At 47.4% G+C, this 23,775-nt stretch overlaps 1 protein-coding gene across 4 annotated transcripts in view; it reads right to left on the bottom strand.

Annotated features, from left to right (window-relative positions):
- Positions 1 to 14: 14 nt before the first annotated feature.
- Positions 15 to 23,775, bottom strand: part of CCDC149 (coiled-coil domain containing 149) — a 96,416-nt gene continuing 72,655 nt past the window's right edge. For 3 of the 4 annotated variants that reach the window (XM_043572862.1, XM_043572865.1, XM_043572864.1), the window contains exons 10-13: positions 14,375 to 14,451; positions 12,465 to 12,497; positions 7,049 to 7,165; positions 15 to 645 (exon numbers count right to left, since the gene is read on the bottom strand). In XM_043572862.1, the coding sequence (XP_043428797.1) occupies positions 212 to 645; positions 7,049 to 7,165; positions 12,465 to 12,497; positions 14,375 to 14,451 (661 nt within the window). In that variant the 3' untranslated portion in view covers positions 15 to 211. The remainder of the gene's footprint in view (positions 646 to 7,048; positions 7,166 to 12,464; positions 12,498 to 14,374; positions 14,452 to 23,775) is intronic. The other variant, XM_043572863.1, reaches the window with a different exon arrangement.

Genomic DNA, 23,775 nt, shown 5'->3' with positions numbered 1-23,775 from the left:
GGACACCGGGAAGCTTGAGGACCGGCATTTAATAAATCGCACTGTGCTGGCATCATCAGCATGTTCAGTTTGCAACAAGGACCTGTGTCCCTTCTCACTTGCGGACTTGGAAGTGTTTTAGGAGAGAGTCGCCTCCGAAAGCTGCCCCGATGCTTGATTCTTTACCGTCCCCCGTGCCTCTGACGCGACATCGCGGGGATCCCTTTCCCCTTCATGTTTTCACGGGGCTCCTCCTGCCTGCACCCTCCAGGGTCTCCTTGCTGTCCTCCGCGGCGGAGGCTTCGGCCGCTGCCTGGCTGGACTCAATGGGGCCCTGGCAAGATTTGGGGGCCTCCCCCCTGGAGGTCAGGCCCAGCGTGGCTGTCCCCATCTCGTTCCTCTGAGCCTCCCCGGGACCCGCTCTTCTGGCCCCTTCTGGTTCTGCCTCTGCCTGTGCCTCTGTCAGGTTCGTGATTTCCCTTCCAAGCCTGTTCATTTCTTCTTCCTCAGAGGGTACCTGCGGTAATGAAGGATGAAAGGGGTTGCATTGGTTCCCGTGGCTCTGGTTTGCCGGGGAGCTGATGGCGGGCCTTCCCGCGTCCTCGGGTGCTGTCAATGCCTCGGTGGCGGCACGACTTTCATCTCGTTCTTGCGTCTGGATCTCCCCTGAAACAGACCCGGGACAGCATCACACCTCTGGCAGGAAGTCAGCCCTCACTCCCTCTCTCCTCTCAACCCCAGGCCCACGTCACAGGGGCTCTCAGGTAGAACATGCTGCTGGCGGGGGCCATGGGACCCACATCAGAAAAGAAAGCAGCCGCTCTGTGTCATTCACGGAGGGAAAGGGAGCCCTTGGCCACGTCCATAACCATCATTTCCGTGTGCCGTTAAATATCTAAATCGAGGCAGGTTTTATAGATGCTGCAGCTCAGGAAAGACCTGGGACCTTTAGTAATGACAAGAGGTGCTGGCTGCCTTCAGGGCAGGAAAGAGAACAGTTGGGAGGGACTTAGGGTCCCCCACCACCCTTTCTCCATCAGCACCTCATTCTTCGATGCAGACAGCTGATGTTTCCTCAGTTTCAACAACATGCTATGTATAAAAGAAGCTTTAAGCTCCCTACGCCTCCTAACTAAATTGTTCCACCAAACTTCTCTAAATGACAGAGATTGTCCAGTTCAACTGGAGGGGGATGGATGGCAGAGAACGGGGTCCTGAGGACTGGTACCCAGCCCCATTTTCCTACTCATCGCTTTGTGATCAGGAGGACCCATCTGGTCTCCTTTCCTCAGACACAAAATGGGGGGGGGGGGCGGGACTCTGACGTCCCTTCCAGACTGCAGGACGGAGACCCACTTGGGGAGCAGCTTCTTAGCACCCGATCATGTGCGCTCCACGCCAGACTCTGAGGCCCCCGGAAGTCAAGATTTTCTTAGCTCTCAGACCAAACAGTGGTGAAATGCATGCAGGAGCCTCACAGGGCTGATTTCAGGGGCAAGGGGCCTGGGGGGAACACTTCCTGGTACCCATAAGGGGGCCCGAGAGGAGTCTTACTGCGATTGGGCTGGCATCAGACACATGCAAATATTTTCAGGCTGACAGCTGGCATTTGGGGAAACTGGGGGACAAATGAGGGCAGTTAGAGGGAGTTGACCTTTTTTTTTTTTTTAAGTTTATTTATTTATTTTGAGAGTGAGTAGGGGAGGGGCAGGGGGGGCGGAGCGGAGAGAATCCCAAGCAGGCTCCACACTCTCAGCTCGGAGGCCAACTCAGGGCTCCAACTCATGAACTGTGAGATCATGACCTGAGCCGAAATCAAGAGTCCAACACTCAACCAACCGACTGAGCCACCCAGGCGCCCTGAGAGTTGAGCTGTTCTGACCATGTGCTTTCCTGCTTAGAACCTTTCACTGGAGGCTTGCTGCTTTTAGGATAAATTTTCATTCCTTTCACTTAGGTCTTTGGCAGGATCCTAACTGATGAGTTCTTGCTTCAGTCCCTAGCCTCAGTTCCCACGTTTCTTTCACTTCTGTGCATTTTATGCAGGCACCTTTGGTTTCTCCCTCTCTAAAGTGAATCGTACCGGCTAATGACCTTTAGGTGATTTTCTGTGCTGGGCTGAGTGCTCAGCGTTTTACATGTTTATCTTATTCTAGAATACAAGCAGGAGCCTCACCTGACCTGTTCACAGTGCCTGGCACATGCTAAGCACTCAAGAATGTTTATAAACAGTCCCTCACTTTCCTTTTTCTCTTTTGATGGAAGTATAATTTACATAAAAGTGTGCAAATCATTATGTCTACAGTTCACTGAATTCTTACACTGTGAATGCACCCACGGAAGCAGCGGCCGGGACAAGAAGCAAAATATGACCAACCGCAGTGCCCCTCATCTCCCCCAGCTGTGTCTGCGCCTCCGAGGGAGCTTTGTACTTTTTACTTTTTTACCCCTAACTTGTTACTTATGTATAATTAGCTCATAAAAAATCACCTGAAGTATAAAATCTTACCTGATTAATTTTTAAACTTTGTCAATTTTTTTTTAGTTAGCATTTATTTACCTTTGAGAGAGAGACAGAGACAGAGGGTGAGCAGGGGAGGGACAGAGAGAGAGGGAGACACGGAATCTGAAGCAGCTCCAGGTTCCGAGCTGTCACCACAGAGCCTGATGCGGGGCTTGAGTCCATGAACCGTGAGATCATGACCTAAGCCGAAGTTGGGCGCTTAACCGACTGAGCCACCCAGGGGCTTCAAACTTTGCCAGTGTTCTATAGTGGGTACTCACCAGATAGCTGATTAAATGTTTGAATCCGTGGACACACATATGAATAAATGAGTATATTAGTACGTATGTGTAAATGTCACACATAAAGAAATGAGAGCAACCACTGAATTTACGGTATTTGTTTAGGCTGTGGTCAGGTTGCTACCCTAAAAGTTCTTAAAATGGCACTCTCAGAAGAAAAGATCTCTAACTCACGCAAACGTTTAGTGGCATCTGAGGTAGCTCAGGGAAGCAATAACATAATTTCCATACTAACGAAAAGAAAATTTTTATGGTTGTTGTACGGGGGTTATGGGAAACACCGAGTCAAAACGAGCAAGTTTCCAGCATCATGCAAGGAGCTGTATTCAAAAGGAGTAAATTATGGTCCTTTCTGCAGTTAGATTTTTCACCAACGTGAGATGAATAAACTCCGTCTGGAAATTACTCTTATGAAATTACTCCTTCCAAGACACTTAATAGTATATTCTGGTGCCCCTGAAAAATTAATTAACCTTACCCGTAACAACCTAACCCCTAAACCATTCGCGGTGTTTTTACTGTGGGTCAGGTTAATCTTCTCTACCTTAATTTACATCTAAGTGAGGGTGGTCTAAATTACACGGGGGCCTTTTGGTCGCCAGTACTTTGCCTCGTGCCATTTCTTTAGATGACATTCTGCTCATGTCCAAACACATGAATCTTTTTTAAAATGGCAAACCTCTGAGATTACCAGGGAGAACTTTTCAACCTTTTTTTTTTGGCTGGGGATTGGGGGGGGGAAGCGACATTGCTGTCATCCTTAGAGGTCAAAACACAGAGGCAAGAGGGGGATGGGCGAGGCTGTGGTTCTCCCGTTTGGTCTGATCAGGGATTTTGTTTGTTTGTTTGTTTTTCCTGAGAATGTCTGGATTTTCAGAGCCTGAGGACCATGAAAACATAGGCGCCAGGCTCTGCCCAGGATTAGATTATAGGTCAACAGCAAGATTTTTCAATCCTCTCCTCCCTTGTTATCCAAAAGATGTCTAAAAAGTATGCGCAAGTCATTGTCAGGAGACAAAGAAAAGTTCCCGAAAATGCCACAAACGCTGATCTATGCAACTAGGACCTCCGCTCCTTGCTGGAGGTGCAAAACCTGCCCTTAAGTCTGGGTTTATGGAATGTTGACTCCTAAACTGTGCCGAGTTTTGGTTTCCCCTTGAGAACAGACATGTTGCACTGCCATTTCCATGAAAGAAGGATTTTTGAACTGGCTCGGCATGGGAAGATATTATTAGAAAATAACAGTAATTATTCTGTGCTGTTTTAGCATGCAGAACTAGTATCATTAATCCTTACTAATAACAAACACGTGTCAATAACGGTGACGCAATCGACCGGTAGAATTGCTTCATGGCGTAAATAGTAAGGAAAGAAAAAATGTTTTCTCAAAAAGATGAAGAAATAGGGGCGCCTGGGTGGCGCAGTCGGTTAAGCGTCCGACTTCAGCCAGGTCACGATCTCGCGGTCCGTGAGTTCGAGCCCCGCGTCAGGCTCTGGGCTGATGGCTCGGAGCCTGGAGCCTGCTTCCGATTCTGTGTCTCCCTCTCTCTCTGCCCCTCCCCCGTTCATGCTCTGTCTCTCTCTGTCCCAAAAATAAATTAAAATGTTGAAAAAAAAATTTAAAAAAAGATGAAGAAATAGTAGCTCTTTGTAGAAAGGCTGTTAGGCTCCTAAAACCGTGTCACCCTTGCACATTGGCCCAAAGGGGACATTCGTCTTCTTTTGTTAACTGATCTCTGACGGGCTTTGTCCTCCCAAGTGTGGGCTTCTTTCAGTTGGAATTAATCAGAGATGCGGTGGGGATGAGACCTTCCCAGACGCTGACAGCCGCTACGCAAATGCTTCCTTGTTCCTACCGCACTGGTGAAGGACGGGGTTGGAACAATGAGAGGTAATGATGGAACTCTGGAAGCTATCATTTTGAATCAGGCCATTACTTATGCTACCCTTGTGAAAATCAAGCCGGGTCTCATGTTCCATTTCAATTTCTCAGGCCTGGTCTACGCCATACCACCCTGAACGCGCCTGATCTCGTCAACTTCGCAGGCCTGGGCCCACCCACCCAGGGGCTAAACAAGCTCAGAGCAGATAGAGGGTTTCGGATCCAGTGTGGACACTGGACGCTGGCACGGGGTGACCATCAACCAAGCCACGTTCCAGACTGCACCGGACCATGGTGTGTTACGGGCCAGATCTGCAAACAGCCACGTGCTGCTGGCTGGAAAGACCCGGCCTTGCCTTCTGGCCAATATGAAACCCACCCGAGTTGGGGATTCTCTCCAAGAATTCTCCCTGCGTATGCTTGGGGATCCTCTTTGTTGAAATCCCAGACCTGTCCAATTCTTCCCATTCCATGCACTATTATAAGCGATTGAGACAAGCTTCAAAATACAGCTGTACCCAGTGAGCCTTGCCGAGCCCAGCTCAGATTAGCAGAACTGCTGGTCTGACCCAAAGACTCATGATTAATAATACATAGTAGTTCCTTTCAGCCCTAGGTTTTGGGGTGGCTTGTTACACAATGGTAACAACTGTTTCCAACTGGTTAGTACAGCTCAATAAAAGCACAGTTTTCAAGTCAGATAATCATCAGGTCAGAAAGACAGGGTAGGCCAGTTTGCCGGTTACGATTTCAAGTGGGAGACAGTGGGGAGCCACCGAAGATTTCAGAGCAGGGTGCGCAGGTGTAGGAGAGCAGTGCTCCAGAAGCTTTACCCTACAGCACAAGGGAGGAGGATGGGAGTGAAGTAGGGAGGGTCCAGAAGACAGGGAAACCGGATGGAAGCCCTGCAGAGGAAGAAAAGAGGGTTGAGCCAAGCCAGAGGTGGGAGGAATGGAGGTGGGAGAAGGTCTGAAGAAGAGTGGCCACAGACCAGATGCGATGAGGAAGGAAAGCTGACGGGGGTCGATGAGGACTCCAAAGGCAGCTGCAGAGCCGAGAGGGTGGCAAAAAAAAAGGGAGGAAGCGTGGAGAGTTGGTGACGGCATACTTGAGAGGCCCACAGAATACTCAGGTGGTAAAGTCTGGACTTTGGCAAATAAGGGACTGTAACTCTGCAGATGGGACCCGGCTGGAAAAATATTTCGAGAATATTTTCATAGCGCTGATGGTTGCAGACATGACTCAGAGCGAGAGGAGACGGAGAGAAAATACCGGAATTGGGGAGAGACCCTTGGCTCCTGCAAGCTGGGTATGTGAGTCACGTGCTACCGTGCCACAAGTTAACTCAAAACGTAGCAGCTGGAGACTCAGGAGCCTGGGAGCAATTGATCGGGGTGGCTCTCATTAGCGGTCTCTCATGAAGCTGTCACCAAAATGTTAACTGGGGTTGTTGTCATCTGAACGCTTGACTGGGGCTGTGGATTCTGCTTCACGGCTGGTGGCTGGGAGGCCTCAGTTCCAGACCGCATGAGCAGCACATAGGACTGCTTGGGTATCCTCAGCACATGGCAGCCGGCTTCCTCCAGGGAGGATGACTCAAGACAGAGACAGAAAGGAAGACCCCGTATGTCTTTTATGACCCAGCCTAGGAAGTCACATAAGGTTACTTGTGCCTTGTATTCTATTAGTCACCCAGATTAACCCTGATACGATGTGGAGGGGAATATGCGAGGGCATGAATACCAGGAAGTGAGGATCACTGGGGGCCATCCTGGAAGCTGGCGATCACACTAGGGATAAAAAAGAAGACAGACGAAACTTGGAAAGATAGGAAGGATAGTTTAGCTGGGGAAACAAGACTGCCACATGGGAAGATAGCTGTATCTCACATTGTGAGATGGGCCCCTCTGGCACCCTCAACGGTACCTTTAAAACTCTCTGCCTCCGGAAAGTGTGTCTGGTAGAGGAGAAGCTTTTATTCTGCATTTAAATGATTCCCAGGACACTTAACCTGTGCCAGACAATGGGCCAAGATTTCCCTGAGGTTGGCACCATCATCTCACCATTCTATGGGTAAGGAGACGTGCAGAGGTTAGAAGTCCCACTTCTCAGAGCCAACACAATATGGGGTTGGAATATGAGCCCGACCTGTTCATATGCTGAGCCCTTTCTCTTAACCTTGATGCCACTGTTCTGAGTCCAGAGGCCTGCATTCTTTGGCCGGAAGCTCCAAACAAGACAGACCCACAGAAACAACAACAGGAAATGCAAGGAATGACCCCACGGGGCCACAGAAGGGGTAGGAAGGGGAAGAACTGATGCCCACTGAGCCCCTCCTCTGTGATCAGGTAGAGACAGAGAAATCAAGGTGTGCTTACTGACCGTCCTTGGAATTCGTTTTGTTCTCAGCAGGCTGCTCGATGAACTTCAGCAGGGGAGACCTTGATCTCTGTATGGTGGGAACAGCGGGGTCGCCGAACAGTATGGTGTCCTTGCCCCCTGTCGTGGAAAAGGGGAAAATGGACACAGGATGTCACCAGTGTGGTTATAGTTACATTCACCCCACACAATGGACTGGCCGTTTGGGTGAACAAGGCACTTTCTTTAATCACAGGCCATGCCGTGGAAGGGGAATGGCTAACCGGCCCCTTCTGTAGCGTGACGACCAGGCAGGGAGGTGCAGGGTCAGCTGTCTCGTGTCCTGAGAGTCTGCTGGGACATGGCTGCCAATAAATGCCACCGTTTGTTATGTTGGCCACAAGCCGAATGGCTTTGGTCTGGGTTAGGTGAGAGCACGGATAACCACTGCGGGGTGTTCGGGAGTGCAGGCTCTGGGACTGCCACACGGTTTGTGTTCTGGACCCCGCCACTTGCTAGATGGCTGACTTCAGACAAGGGACTTAAGCCTTGGAGCCTTCCTCTGTAAACTGAGGAAGGACAGCACGCACCTTGCCAGGTAGTTGTGATGAAATGAACTGACTCGTGTGAAGCACTTAAGCATTTCATTAGCGCTCAGTGAATGTCACATCTTGAAATTATTACTTTGCAGTGTAGACAGCTACATACACTCTAAACCCTTACACTAGGGGCGCCTGGGGGGCTCAGTCGGTGAAACGTTCGACTTTGGCTCAGGTCATGGTCTCACGGTTTGTGGGTTCAAGCCGCAAGTCGGGCTCTGTGCTGACGGCTCAGAGCCCGGAGCCTGCTTCGGATTCTGTGTCTCCCTCTCTCTCTGCCCCTCCCCCCCCCTTTGTCTCGCTCTGTCTCTCAAAAATAAATAAATGTAAGCAAAATTTTTTTTAATTAAAAAAAATAAACACACTCTACTTGCCATGTACACTACATTTGATTTATTTCAATTTGATCATGTAGGCTGAGTGCTAACTCTGTCATGTGGAAGATAGTGTCAGGTCCCCCAAATTATCACAGCTAAACTTTCACTTACAACATCTAGTCCCATACTGGCCAAACTCTTTCATCTATTAGGAACTTGTAGTATGAACTCCCTAAGTGGATAGAGAAAGTTTGAGGAATGAAGAAGACCATTACAACTCTATTGTTGAGGCCATGGCAAGTTCTGGAAGTTAGGAGCAGGGAAGTGTGGCTTTGGACACAGTGCGGCTCATGGACACAGACACACAGACACAAAACACGTGGACATAAAGGGACACTGCCCAGGGGTCAGGAGGGCACGCCAAGCAGAATCTGATCCCAGACTTCTGTCCACGAGGCCTTGTGATTCTGAGGGTGGGAACTGCAGTGTCCAAAATGAAAACCCCAGGGCTATGGATCCAGCCTGCTTAGCAGTCCAACTTTGAGCAAGACCTTTCCTTTCTTTCTTTCTTTCTTTTCTTTCTTTCTTTCTCTTTCTTTTCTTTCTTTCTTTCCTTTCTCTTTCTTTTCTTTTCTTTCTTTCTTTCTTTCTTTCTTTCTTTCTTTCTTTCTTTCTCTCTTTCTTTCTTTCTTTCTTTTTGGACAGTGCTAATTTTATGCCACTTTATTATTTTTTTAAATATATGAAATTTATTGTCAAATTGGTTTCCATACAACACCCAGTGCTCATCCCAACAGGTGCCCTCCTCAATACCCATCACCCACCCTCTCCTCCCTCCCACCCCCCCATCAACCCTCAGTTTGTTCTCAGTTTTTAAGAGTCTCTTATGCTTTGGCTCTCTCCCACTCTAACCTCTTTTTTTTTTTTTTTTTCCTTCCCTTCCTCCATGGGTTCCTGTTAAGTCTCTCAGGATCCACATAAGAGTGAACACATATGGTAGCTGTCTTTCTCTGTGTGGCTTATTTCACTTAGCATCACACTCTAAGCAAGACCTTTTCTAACTCCAAGCTACTGAGTCTCTCTGGGGCTCACATCAGGGGCCCTAAAGCTCTGTGAGTTTACTCTGCTTCAGCCTCAGCAGATATAGAATGGTATTTCTATAAAGACGCTCCCTCCCTTAGAGAACCAGCTGAACCTTGGACTGCACCCCTGAGCCCTCAGTTTGTTTACAATACTGGCTTCCCAGTAGGGAACTTCATTTCCAAGACTGTAGTAGAGAGTCCGGCATATGGGAGGTGCTTAATAAATAGCTGATAAGTGTCTGGATAAATGGGTGATGGGTTCTTGGGACTTCTGATGTCTTGGTGGGCACAGGTGCCTGCTGCTGCCTCGGGCAGATGGCATATGTTGTTAGCAGCCACAGCACTCTGGTGTCTGCTGAGGGTCATCCCAGGAGAACAGAAATCTGACTGAAGCTGATCCTGAAGCTCCCCACCAGCACAGCTAGTGTCTGATGTGGAAAAAGCTCCAGAATCTTCAGGGACACAGTCTGGAGAAGTGTCCCAAAGAGAACTGTAGATGTACCGGTTGGGATATTATTAAGAGGCCCTCAGATGAAATAAACACCATCAGGTCTCCCTTTGTGCTGCAAAGATCCAATCTGGGAACACTTTGAGGGATTAGTGGTTACTATGAACCCATAGCAGATGCCTCAGGGTGAACTTCTTTTGCTTCTCTCCATCAAGGCAACAGTTACTGTCTTCAAGTTAGGAGCAGGACTGCGTTTCTTGAGCTTTCTCTAGCAGGTAGACCCGTCCTTGCAGGAAGAGACACACTCTGCCACCCCGTGTCCCAACCAGTCTTCCAAGTCCCCTCTGCCCTGGCGGCCGAAGAATCAGAATTACCGACTGAGCTGGGAGCTGGCTGCAGCCGAGTGACTAAGGTGGCCTGAGGGCCACCTCCTCCTGGCATGAGGAATTCTCTAGGGTGCAATGTCTCTGTGGCCCTCTCCAGCCACAGAACATCATCCTTTCCACAGTGGCTCCTCAACAATGCTGGAGCCAGCACCATGAAACCTCTCCAAGAGTCTGAGCAACAAGCATTAGCAAAGGGAAACTGAAGCCATCACTCTCCATGGCCAACCAAGGTGGGGGTTGGGGAGAAGATAAATACTTCCTGAAATTCCTGCCTGGAGAGATCATTTCCTGATCTGGAGGTCAAATGCCAAGATTTTGTCATTCCTGCAGCGTTTGAAGGATTCAAAGGCTTCTCAGAAGGCAGTCCTATCGTTTCTAAGTCTGGATTCCATCTATGCTGATGAATGTGAGCTCTAATCTGATGGTCTGCTGTCTCATTGTTTCATTTTGATGCCTCTACCCGGAGGAGGAGGGGTGAGGCCAGGTGACCCACAAGGAGTCAGACCACAGGCGGTGTGGAAGGCCACAGAGGCACCTCCGTTTGCTGGGCGTGTGAATGTCTGGGAGCACTCTTGATTCCCTGTAACACAACATCCCTCTCTCCCTTCTCCAAAGTGTGCCAAGTACTTTCAAAATGCGCACTTTCCTCCTCAGGCTGATGCTTAGAGTGGAGAAGAGGGAAGTAAAATGAAAAACTCAAGGAGCCAGGCTCTGCTCTTGCCAGGTTTTTTTCTGGTTTAGTGTTTCTCTTCAGAGCAGGAGCTCGTCCAGGAAACCTCCCCTCAGAGCCCCCAAGCACCCCACCCCTCTCCCTGCAAAGGCCAGCAAAGGGCTGGAGGGCTGAGGCTGGGGGGTGTCATTCCCTCCTGGGGGACCAGGTCAGCATCCCTTCCTTCTCGCAGGAGCCCCATGCCTTTCTGCCTCATAGGAACCGATTAAATAGTCTGGAGTGCCCTCTCCTATCCAGATGATTTCTCCTTGCAGGCTGTACTGTTGCCTTCCCAGCAAGATCCCAAACCTTCCCCAGTTCTATCAAACGACATCAAGAACTACGTATTGTGGGCGCAGAGAGTGAGAAGGCAGGAGAAGAGACTCAGAGAAAACTCATTGCTTGCTCAAAGCCCAGCGGTGATCCTGGCGTGGAGTGAGGCGGAATTCACCACAGTCCCTCGGAGTCTCAGGGCAGACTCTTCTGGCTCTGAACGCCTCTTCTCCAATCCCCTTTGCTTTGAAATCCAGTCCCCGGGTGATCTGACTCACCCCATTCTTCTCTTCTCTGAACTGCAGGTCCCCAGGACAGGTGGAAACACCTGAGTTCCAATACCGGCCTCGGTGGCTGCAGGTACCCTTGTAATTCCTGAGCCTTTGTTTCCTCATCAAAAATAGAGGGGGTTGGACTAGATCAGGAAAGGGAAACGTTTTCTCTCACATGGCAACTGGGAGCAAGAGGTGGCTTCCTGGGAAGCCAGTGGGGATGTCTGTTCTGAAGGCCACATATGAGATCAGTATGGAAGAGTCATGTGATTGATTAGTAATGTCTGCCGCTGATGTGGGAATGGGTGTGTTCTAATATACACCAAGGATTTGCCATCCTTGAACCCTTTGCTCTCAGCCGTCCTTCCAGATCTGACATTTGATGACTCTTCACATCGTTCACTCACACACACTAACACCTTTGTCACTCAGCACTTAGTTATAGATCACTGCGTGCTTTCTTCTCATTGCCACATGTGTGTGCATCCTGCTGCCCTAATGGGACTATGGGTTCTTGGAAGGGGGCAAGGGGCATGTCTAGAATGCCCCGTACAGAACTGAATTCACACAGGTGCTGCTCAAAAAGGTATCAACATGCTGATGGGCTGATATATTGGAGAAGACACTGATCCTTTCAAGATGCTAGCAAATAAGAGAGAGCTAGCAATTCTCTGGAACTGCCGGGACTCAGTCCCCTCCAGGTGGCTGAAACACTGATATGGCTTCACCCTGGGGAGGGGAAGAGGAGGAAGAGGTGGAGAAGAAGAAAGGAAGAGAAGGAGGTGGCGGGGGGGGGGGGGTGGGTGGGAAGAGGAGAGAAGGAGAGAGGAAGGAGGAGAGTGACCCGTGCTCCACTGTTTGGTGTGTTAAAAGCACACCGTCAACAATGAGCAGATAGAAGGGCCTGATTGGATTCGTATTGCAAGAGGCCCTTCCCTTGTATTTCTCACCAGCGTTTAGAAATGATCGCAAGCCACGCCTCATCGTAACATCCTTCACAAGTGTACCAGAGCAGCTCTTTCCCTTACATTAAACTGTATCAGGATCTGGGGAATCCCCACCGTTTTTTGTTTTTTTGTTTTTTTCCTGTCCTCTCACTTTGTGTCTATGTGGGGGCCGGATACTAGAACGAACACGGCCATGGCATAAAATCCATTTAGCTGGGTCCCTGAAAGCTAATTTTACCGTTCAATATTTGCTTTGTACTAATTGAATTCTCTATTTCAATTGACTGCTCTAATCAGAAAAGTGCAATGATACATAGAGAATGCATTCCTATTTATTTACATGCAGGGGTGTTATTAATGCACTGCTGATACCAGACCCAAACACAGATATTTTAAATAGAACATACTCCCGAATCCTACTGAAACATTGTAGCTCAGGCCTTCAGGCAGCAAAAAAGAGGAAAGAAAGAATTGTTAGTGCATAATACAGCCATTCTAACCCAGACCAAACATCACCAGAGAGAGAGAGAGAGAGAGAGAGAGAGAGAGAGAGAGAGAATTCTCGGCATTCCTTTACTTATTCAACTTCCATCTTTTTACATAAATCGTAGAAATAAAACATTGTGAAATTTCACTAAATCACTTGGAGAAAAAAAAAAAAGTCAAAACTCCAGTACAGGCACAGAAATAGCAATCTGACTGCACAAAATAAACGATAAATTTGCCTGTGTTGAAATTCAATGCGATGAAAGAAAGGCCTTCAGAGAAGATAAGGTTTTAACTGCATCAAAAGGTTCTTGTGCAAAATGGATCATTCAAATCCCCAGAATGGCACTTGCCACTAATTAGTTCTGTTAGGTCTTTTGACATCAAGTTCAAGGAATCTCTGCTAAAAATGCCAATTTATGAAACGCACTTGCAGACAAACTAAGGCAGCTATTCAGGTTTACATTAGGAAAACGTGTTGGCCACATCCCTGTGGCAATTTTCATTTCTCACACGTTACCGGGAAGCAACTGATATGATTCAAGGGTACAGGAGGCTGGTTTGTGCAGAAAGGTTAAGTAACTAAAAATATGTGTACAATGTTGCTTCTAGGGAAAGAGTGGGTGGTGGAAAATGATAAATACAAGTTTCTGGAGAGTTTAAAGCAAAGGGGAATAGCTGACGGGGGTCTCACGAAGGGGGTATTTTATCAAGACAAAGAGGATAAATATAGCTAATTAAAGTGAGGCATCAGAGTTTCCTCACACAGAGTACAATTGTGGGGAAAAATCTCCAAAGGAAATTCTGATTTTCTTTTTTTTTTTTAATTTTTTTTAATGTTTATTTATTTTTGAGACAGAGAGAGACAGAGTGCAAGTGGGGGAGGGGCAGAGAGAGAGGGAGGCACATAATTAGAGGCAGGCTTCAGGCTCTGAGCTGTCAGCACAGAGCCCGACGCGGGGCTCAAACCCACAGACCACGAGATCATGACCTGAGCCGAAGTCGGACGCTTAACCGGCTGAGACACCCAGGGGCCCCAGGAAATTCTGATTTTCAAGCTGCACAAACAAACAGGATAGGGGAAGAGAGGGGAAGAAGGTGCAACTAACTGTTAGCTCTTATATGCATTTTTAGGAATGATAAATAGAATAAATGTTTGTCAGTTCTTATATTCAGTTTTAGACTGATGATTAAATTGTACAAACCTTTGTACATTCTTATATTCCTTTTAGGGATCATACTTAAAACGAACAAATCTTGGGGCATCTGGGTGGCTCAGGTAGTTAAGCATCCGACTCTTGACTTCCGCTCGGGTCATGACCTCACAGTTCGTGAGATCGAGCACCATGTTGGGCTCTGCGCTGACAGCGTGGAGACTGCTTGGGATTCTCTCTCTCCCTCTCTCTCTCTGCCCCTCCTCTGCTTGCTCTCATGTGTGCTCTCTCTCTCTCTCAAAATAAATAAACTTAAAAACATAGAATAAAATGAACAAATCTTTATAAGATACCTATGGGTAAAAAAAAAAAGAAAAGAAACAATTTACTACACTCACAAAGGTGAAAAATAAAGCATACACAGACACATACAATGACAATTTCTGAATTTAGGTCAGCGAAACTTTGTAAGTCCATAGATGGGAATTTGTATATTTATTGAGTTTTCCTGATTGTTTTCCAAAATTGATGGCTTCTAAGTTTAAAGTGCTTGTAGATTTCTCCACAACCATCTTCAAATAAAAGGACATTTAAAAAGTAGAAACTTCTTTGCAAATTATGTGAGGGCTTCCTTAAAAAAAAAGGAGAGAAAAGAATTTTCATGAAGATCTGCTTACCTGGAAGACTCCACAAACCAGAAACTTCCAGAGTTCTTAACTTTTTCTCCAATTCAGCCACCCGATTCCCTAGGATTCTGGAAAATGAGAGAAAATGGCAACAGACAGATTAATGAGTATCTTATCAGCTCTCAGGGCTGTGAGCAAGCTACTTGGGAAAATGCCCTAGCGCCCTGATAGAAAATGTTTTGATATTTAAGGTATATGCAAAAAAAGTGTGTGTGTGTGTAAAGAATATATATTATATTCATATACATTCTATTGAAAATACATATGAAAACATAGAAAAACGAGTGATTAAAAAATACTAAAATGTTGCCATGCGAGTCCTCTCCCACGTCAATTATTCCATCATTGCCCAAATATTTTACACAATTTCTATACGGGAATTTCTCATTGCTAGAGATTACAATTCATTTTGAATACCCTTAGTAGTATCACAGCTGATTCTCTGAGAGTGGATCTGAGTTCTGGAAACAACCAACTCTAACAAATAAGGTGGGTGAACATGCTTGGTAAAGTTGCTTTGAGTCAATAAAACAGTAAGATCTGCCTTCTTATACCTAACCTACGTCTTCCTGACGTCCCCACCCTTATTACCTAGCGTAATGCCTGGTTGATGGTAGGTGTTCGAGAAACATATTTGTAATTATCTGTGGACGGAATTAAGAAATAGGCATTGCAAAAGAACTTCTAGCAATTGCAGAATCACTAGAAGAATTAATTATATTGCTTTCCAAGGTGACCATTCTGGCTCATTGTGCCATACAGGTTCTAGAATGTAGATCTGAAAGATTATGCTGTTTACTTGGAGGCCAAACTTGGTCTACATGCATGGAAAGACATAAATGTGGGCATATATTCCCCATGTTTCACTCTACGTGACATTAAACACAGTTGGGAAATGATTCCATAGTCATCTAAAACTTCAATCACTTTCCATTGGCCTGGAAATTGAAAAACCAGTCTTTATATTATTTGGGGGATTTTCTTGACCCTGCTGTGCTAACATGATGCGGAAATCACCTTCAAGGTAAAGTTTCGATTCCTTTCAGCAGGAGAGATCAGAATGCCAGAATTGTTCTCCTATCTCTCTTTATATTCCAGAGATAGCTGCACACACCCACATACACACAGAGGCATGAATATGTATATGTCTGCACGTATATATATGGCTTTGGATGCGTCTTTATTTTACCTGAATTGACTTGCAGCATCTTAATTAATATTCTCTTTGAGTTCACGGAAAACTCTGACGTTACTAGATGTGGTTTTCTTCATCTAGGTACCTGGAGCTTTTCTTCTTTTCCTTAAGTCTTAAATTCTGCGAGGTCTTTATCAATTACTTTCCATTTTCACCCTATTTGTTGGGTCTATTCTGCTTTCGTGTCACCGACCCTTCAATAAACACCATTCTTCGTAATCTCGCTTTCAATATTTTGCTCAGACCTTCTGATCCAAGCTCCCTTTTCACCAGTTGATGGGTTTGAGATGCAATCACGGCAGAGTTCAAGCTGATGCCTGTTTCTTAACGAGATCAGATCATCTGTGTGTGGCTGCCTCTTGGAAAACAGAAGATAAGGCTTAACTCTTCTGTGTATACTGAAGGATGCCATCAGAACAACGTCTGAAGGCGTGGTGAAGAGACATTTGGTTCTTTCTTTACTGATGTTCCCGGATAACACAGACCTGTCTCCCAGAAATGGGCTGAGGCGAATTTGCTGGTGTCCCCTACTTTGAGGGACCCTGCTTGTTTGTCAGCAGTGACTGTTCTCTTTGGCCTGACATAGGCATCTGATACAGAGCTGGAGGTAATAAAATGGACCAAGTGGAAACTCTACTGGTAGCAATGGTAGCAATAACGTCATCAATAACAATAGCAACCACACCACTGTTAACATGAACAGCAGAACTAATCTTTCCCGAGTCCTGGGTATGAGTCAGAGCCCGTGCTGAACACTTATTGAACTTACGTGATCTCAGCTGACCTGACAAAAACCCTGCGGGGTACACTGTATTATTATCTTCTTTTTACACATGGACCCTAAGGAACTTGCTCAAGGACACGCAGTTTATCTTCAAGGTGTATCTTTTGCCCACCCCTAGCGCTCTCTTCCAGCCCATCCCACTCGATTACTCCCATTGGGGGACAGAGGCGCAGAAGTTAGTTAACGTGCCTGAAAGCACAAGCAGGACTTGGCTGGTGATGAATCTGGATTTGAAGTCACAACTCGGTTTGTTGCCAAAGTGCAGGCTCTTAACCAACACCTAACAATGGCACTTTATTTTTTTATTAAAAAAAATTTTTTTTTTCAACGCTTATTTATTTTGGGGACAGAGAGAGACAGAGCATGAACGGGGGAGGGGCAGAGAGAGAGGGAGACACAGAATCGGAAACAGGCTCCAGGCTCCGAGCCATCAGCCCAGAGCCTGACGCGGGGCTCGAACTCACGGACCGCGAGATCGTGACCTGGCTGAAGTTGGACGCTTATCCGACTGCACCACCCAGGCGCCCCAAACAATGGCACTTTAAAACAAGCACTCTTGGGGCGCCTGGGTGGCGCAGTCGGTTAAGCGTCCGACTTCAGCCAGGTCACGATCTCGCGGTCCGTGAGTTCGAGCCCCGCGTCGGGCTCTGGGCTGATGGCTCAGAGCCTGGAGCCTGTTTCCGATTCTGTGTCTCCCTCTCTCTCTGCCCCTCCCCCGTTCATGCTCTGTCTCTCTCTGTCCCAAAAATAAATAAAAACGTTGAAAAAAAAAATTTAAAAAAAAAAATAAAAAAAAAAAAAAATAAAACAAGCACTCTTGCGCCAGGAACTAGTACTCTTTAAAAACTGTTCACGGGGCACCTGGGTGGCTCAGTTGGTTAAGCATCTGACTCTTGGTCTCAGCTCAGGTCATGATCTCATGGATGGTGAGATCAAGCCCTGCATCAGGCTCTGTGCTAACAGTGCGGAGCCTGCTTGGGATTCTCCGTCTCCCATTCTCTCTACCCATCCCCCACTCCCTCCCTCTCTCTCGCCCCCTCTCTCAAAAATAAATAAACATTAAAAAAACAAGTCTTAAACACTGTTCGTAATTGAAATATGGATGCAGCCGGGCTGACCCGAACAATATAACCCAAGATTCCTCAAATGACAAAAAAGGCTTTTCCTTGTTGGCTTCCCATTTAACAAATATGGCAGGGCGTCCACTGAATGTGGTGTGGTGCAGGGAGACCGGCGGCGGTATGCAGAGATGAAGACAGCAAAGTAGGAACAGGGTCCCTTGAATTCAATTAGACCGATTCAACGCACGATTATTGAGGCGGTAGGGGATGATGAAGGGAAGCAGCCTGGGTCCCTGTATTTGAGGAACTAAAAGTCTGGTGGGAGACAGACGTGTACACACAGAGACACGCGTACAGAGCCTGTGGAAGGTCTGAATCACATTTATCAATCACTTATCCTCTTCTAGGTACCCCTCTAAGCACTGCACAGATATTATCTCCCTTAGCCCTTTGCAACAACCAGCGAGGCAGCCCTTAGTAAGTTTAGTTTGTATGTGAGGGAACTGAGATTCAAAGAGGTCAGCTAACTTGTCCAGGGTGACACAGCTGGTAAGTGGAAGGTCCAGAATCAGAACCTGGCCCTGAACGTACACAAGCACTTACGGAGAACTGCAGACAAGAAGTGGAGTCAAGGAAAGACGGATCCAGAGTGGTTTTCAGGGACTCGGCTCACGAATGATCTTGTTGCCATGTTGAGAATGGTGAGACTTTTATACACTGGCAACAGGGAAAGACTGGAAGGTTTTAAGCAGAGAAGCAGCATAATGGCGTTTAGGGAAAGTATTCTTGATGTGGAGTTGAGAATGAACTGCACCAAGTATGAGCAGGAACAGAAAGACCAGTCAGAAGGGTGGTGCCCAAGTCAGCGATGGTGGGGGCCCCAAACAAGCCACTGGGGATGTGGGAAGTCAACCAAAAGGAGAAATAACATGGAGGTGGGTGAGGAATTTGAAGCGCCGACAGGATATCCATGTAGACAGCTGGCCACGTGGGAGAAGGAAAGTCTGGGAGTGCAGAGAGGACCACGTAGGCTGGGGAGTAGGTCTGCTCACCAGCAGAGTGTGAGAAGCCAGAGGAATAGGAGTCTCGAGTACCTCCCACATGAGGGAAGAAGGGACTCGAGAGGCACAGGTAGACTGGGAAGAGGAGAACCAGGCAAGGTGGGACCTGCAAGCCAAGAGGAGACAGTGTTCCAGGTGGGACGGTGTGGTCAATATTGCCTCATTCTAGAAAGCGGTCACACTGGCTGAAAAAGTCCACCGAGAACATGTGCCCGACCCTTGAGAGAGATGTTTTAGGATGGTGGAGAGGGTGAAACCCAGAATCCAAGTGACAGGGTTGAGAGAAGCAGGCCAGGAGAAACTTTAGGCGGTGAATACAGATGACTCTTCAAGTAGTTTAGCAGGGAATGGAAGGAGACAGCTAGGGCAGTAGCTCGAGGCATAAACAGGCTTGAGAGAGGTGTTTTTGTGTTTTGGGGTTCTTTTTTTGTAGGATGGGGGAGATTTTAAAATAAGGTTTTTATTTAGCTATGGTTTGTTTAAGGGGGGGATTTCGGCATATGTTTGCCTAGTAGTCTAGGAAATTCCCCAAGATGCCAGGCCTCTAGACAGATTTTCAGTAGTAGTTTCTGATAGTGACAACCTCATAGGAGATCTGCAAAGACAGCACTAACTCAGGAGCTGACCACCACGGTACATCTGCTCTTGCTCTGCAGACAACACAGGGGGCAGAAATTCCAGAGTGAGGGCCCCTGGGGAGAGCCTGGTCCAAAGAGGAAGAAGGGACTATGGCTCTACACACGCCTGGCAATAACCCTGCCCCCACCTCCCCCTCAGGGAGCCTCCTTTTGAATCTCCGCTCTGATCCATGAGAGCTCACCCTGCTATCAATACCTTGAACTTCCAAGCTACTTGCCATTGGCCAGGGAAGGGGCGGCGCAGTAAAAACAGTGTGAGCACAGCAGGAAGGGTAGTGAGAGACCAGCGTGTCCTTATTTATTCACCACCACCACCACCACCAGCACCCAACCACCGGCAAAGCGTTGCCTGGAAAACTGAATGTGGCGTTCAGGAAAATAGGACTTCAACACCTGCCCCTCCCACGACTGCTTTGCTACCTGTTGTTAGGTCACATGAACCTCATCCCTTCTTTGGCAAGCGTCAGACAACTGCCAGCTCTTGGGTGATAAGCACCTCGAGCCAAATTGGATTCATCAGTTCTTCAAGATGGCTCCCACTGGGCCTTCTCCAAGTGGGGGGAAACTGTCAGGCAGCGGAAGGCCAGTAGGGGGAGCACACGCTTACAGAACAGAATATTTTCACAATGCTCCACCAACACAAAACTATTTTATTACTTTAGTCACAAAGGGCCCACTCAACGGGGATAACAGCAAGCAGACCAAGTTCAGATTCTATTCCTAGTTCCCACTCCATTTGTTGTCTAAGTTCCTTTACATGCTCCCAAATAAAACATTTACTGAAAGTATGAAACTTAAGACCTTCTAAGTATTAAAAATGGCACATTAGGTACTTTATGTACTGATATGAAGCAATTTTCAAGATCTATTGTTATGGGGGAAAAAAGGCAAGGTGCAAAACAGTGAAAAAAATGCTTTTTGGTGAATACTAGCTACCATTTGTAAAAAGAAAGAAGGACGGAAAGAAAGAACAGAAAAGAAAGAATATCTCTATATAAATATACATGAGTATTCATATGTGTCTATATAAATATATTATACACTTATTTACATATGCATCCTTGGAAAGGATACGTAAGAGATAAGAAATGGTGGTTTCTTCCAGGAAAGGAGTTGGGTGGCTGAGTGATAGTAGTAACCAATAGACATATTGTTATTTAACCTTTTAAAATTTGCACCACGAGATGGCACAAAATTATTAAACAATAGTTGAAAATGAAAAGGTGCATTACAACAAAATCAAACCTGCCAAAAGGAACACGTCTGTTTTTCAACAGAGGGTGAGAGCCCACGGAGCCTGGGGGTGTGCTGGCTGTGCGGGTTATGGTAGGAACGCGTTAGGGAATCAGTCTGTCCCAACAGGTAGGAGTGTCAGGCTGATGGCTTGGGGTCCCTGAGTTTGGCAGGCAGCGGGACTCCGCTTTAAAAGTCCAGCCTTTTCCTGAAACCAATATCACACTATACGTTAACGAACTAGAATTTGAATAAAAACTTGCAACAAACAAGCAAAAAAATAAAAGTCCAGCTTTTAAGTGGAGGCTTGTGATGTGTTCAGCTGGAGGGCAGGTATGAGAGTGCTGGGGCTGGAGGTTGTGCAGGAGGAACTGGGGTCTGAGGCTGGAGGATAGATGGGAAGGTCTTCCCAGGGAACAAGTGATAGTCTGGTGGGGACAAAGCAGGGGGGCAGGGGTGATGTGTGCACTGAAGGCCCATGTCAAGGACTTGAAATACATACTGAATGCGCGAAAACCATGAAGAGTATTAAGGGAGTAGGAACAGGGGCGCCTGGGTGGCTCAGTCAGCTGGGTGTCCGACTTCAGCTTAGGTCACGATCTCGCAGTCAGTGAGTTTGAGCCCCGCGTCGGGCTCTGGGCTGATGGCTCAGAGTCTGGAGCCTGCTTCGGATTCTGTGTCTCCCTCTCTCTCTGCCCCTCCCCTGCTCATACTCTGTCTCTCTGTCTCAAAAAAAAAAAATAATAAAAATAAACCCTTAAAAATGATTTTAAGAAGGTGGGGGGGAATAGGTACAAAGGATTAGAAGATAGTTTCGTCATCCATTCATTAAATAATCATAAGCACCTACTATGGGCCCAGCACTATTCTACGTCCTGGGAGAGACCAGTGATTCTAATGGATAAACATTCTGGTCTTGGAACAGCTTCAACCTGCATGATGTGGAGGTTTGTGGAGCCGGGATGTCAGGATGGGGGGAAGACCCCATTAAATATTCTTCCAATCATGCTTTAAATGGCTGCATAATATCCTCTCTTAGTCCTAACCAGTCTCCAACATAAAAATACTTGGGTTGTTTCTGTTCTTTTTCCCTCTTATAAACAAATCCATGGTGAACACTTTATGTATGCATCTTAGGGAATCATTCTGATCTTTTTTCCCTTTGGATAAATTCTTAGATGCAGACCATGTAGGTCAAAGGGCACAAGCACTTTGAAGGTTTTTTTTTTTTTTAGTTTAGTTTATTATTATTATTATTATTATTATTATTATTATTATTATTTTTGAGAGAGAGAGACGGAGAGAGCAGCGGAGGGGCAGAGAGAGAGAGAGGGAGAGAGAGAATCCCAAGCAGGCTCTGCATTGTCGGCACAGAGCCCCACACGGGGCTCACACTCATGAACCGAGATCATGATCTGAGCAGAAATCAAGAGTCAGACACTTGACTGACTGAACCACCCAGGCACCCCTGAAGGGTCTTAAAGCGAACTAAGGAATGGACGGCCCAGAGCTGATACTTGGTAAATGTGAGGAGCTGAAGGGTATCAGGGGGAAGCTGTCAACCTAGCAGCTGGCCATGTGGGTCTTGCTCTTGATGGTGAGGTGGGGACATGACTTCTGAGAAGAGCCTGAAGAGAGCCAGAGGTAAAGATGGGGGGGGGGGGGAAGGATGCCCCCCCTCCCAGGTAGGGAAGAAGAGCAGAAGACCTGGCAGAGGGGATGCCTTGGCAGCTCAGTCTGTTGAGCGACCGACTTCGGCTCAGGTCATGATCTCGTGGTCTGTGAGTTCGAGCCCCATGTCGGGCTCTGTGCTGACAGCTCAGAGCCTGGAGCCTGCTTTGGATTCTGTGTCTCCCTCGCTCTCTGCCCCTCCCCCGCTCATGCTCTGTCTCTCTCTCTCTCTGTCAAAAATGAATCAACATAAAAAAAAAAATTAAAAAAAAAAAAAAAAAGAAGTCCTGGCAGAGGCCTGGGGTGGAAGGGAGGAACGCGGAGCGAATCGAGGGGAAGAGGCAGTGGAGAAAGTCAGAGGAATTCTGAGGGAGCAGTGCAAGACCGGAACTGGGATGCAGAGAAACTGGAAAAGAAACAGACTCAGAAAGTGGGGCTTGGCGGGGACCGGAGACCCTGCTGTGGAAAATTCGGGAAGAAGTCTTGGGAGGTGTTGAAGCGTAGGTGGTCTTTCTTTCCCTTGCACGGCAGCCCCTCCGCCCTAGGCGGTGTGTGCTAAGATCCAGAACCCTGACACCCCCTCCTCTCCCTCCAGAATGACCCCCCCCCAGCCGAATCTGCATTTCTAAACAAGTGCCTCCAGGTAATTCTGACAGAGGTGCCCCCCACCCCCCTCCCCCACACTTTGAGGGGGTGGCTGTTGAAGAACTAAAAGTGTCCTTATTCACAAGGACACTAGGTAAGTGGAATTTGAGGGGAGCTGCAGAGTGCGGAAAGGCTTTGGGGGTTCAGGGAGCTCTGTGTGGTTGCTGGGTGAAGAGGCAGGAGCCAGAGGAGGGGCAGACGTTGAACAGGTGGGAGGAGGCGTGCACAGGAGACGATGGTGTGGACCAACAGGACGGCGGGCCAGTGTGTTTCCCAGAGATGGGGGAGAGGGTGGAAGGCACTGGTTCCATCCGAGAGTAAGTCTTGGGCTTCATGGTGAGTAGCATCTATTTTCTCGGTCAAAGAGAAGCCGAGGCTGCCTGCTGAGAATAGTCTAGGGTTTAGAAGACTTGACAAGTTTTGAAAGAGCCCCAGTGGGTGCTTTATAGGAGTCAGTGAGGACAAAGAAGGCCCATGTGGAACACTGGTGGCTGCAGGGGATTCTTCCTGAATAAAATAGACCTGGTACCTATTCTGGGGAGATTTCCATTTCTTCTCCCTCCCCTGAGAAGTATCTGAATTTTAGCACCTGACTGTTTCATTCCTTGGTTAAGATTTCTTTTAAGAGAATTTTAAAAACTTCTTCTGTCAATAAATTACCCTTGTCATCCCTCTGAGATTGCCCAGACTCCCTCCACTGCTCTCTGCCTTCTTTTATATATATCTTCATCTCCTGCGTGATCTTCCCTTCACTCCTTGCTTCCCTCTCTTTTTTTTTTTTTTTTTTTCTATTTTGTTTTTACAATACTCTCAATCATTTTCCGGTTGCCTCTCTCCCTGTGCCCCCCCGCCCTCGCCAGGACCCTGATTCCCTCATCCCTCTCCTCCTTGCTGGAAGCCTGCTCACTTGTTCCACGCCTTCATTTTGGTTCTGTGAGTAGGTTTTATAAGCAGGACCCGCTACGTGAAAGATGGAAACGCAGGCCTCTTCGTTAGCCAGTGATGAAGGATTTCAAGATGGCGACAGGGGGGCCCTGGACCAAGTGTGGGGCCTTTCTTGAGCATGGCCGCCCGCCCTGGGAACCAGCTCTGTTTGCAATGTTT

This window comes from Prionailurus bengalensis, chromosome B1 (assembly GCF_016509475.1).
Source record: "Prionailurus bengalensis isolate Pbe53 chromosome B1, Fcat_Pben_1.1_paternal_pri, whole genome shotgun sequence".
Classification (NCBI taxonomy): domain Eukaryota; kingdom Metazoa; phylum Chordata; class Mammalia; order Carnivora; family Felidae; genus Prionailurus; species Prionailurus bengalensis.
Note: the sequence above shows the minus strand (reverse complement) of the source record. Positions and strands in the feature narration are given on the sequence as shown.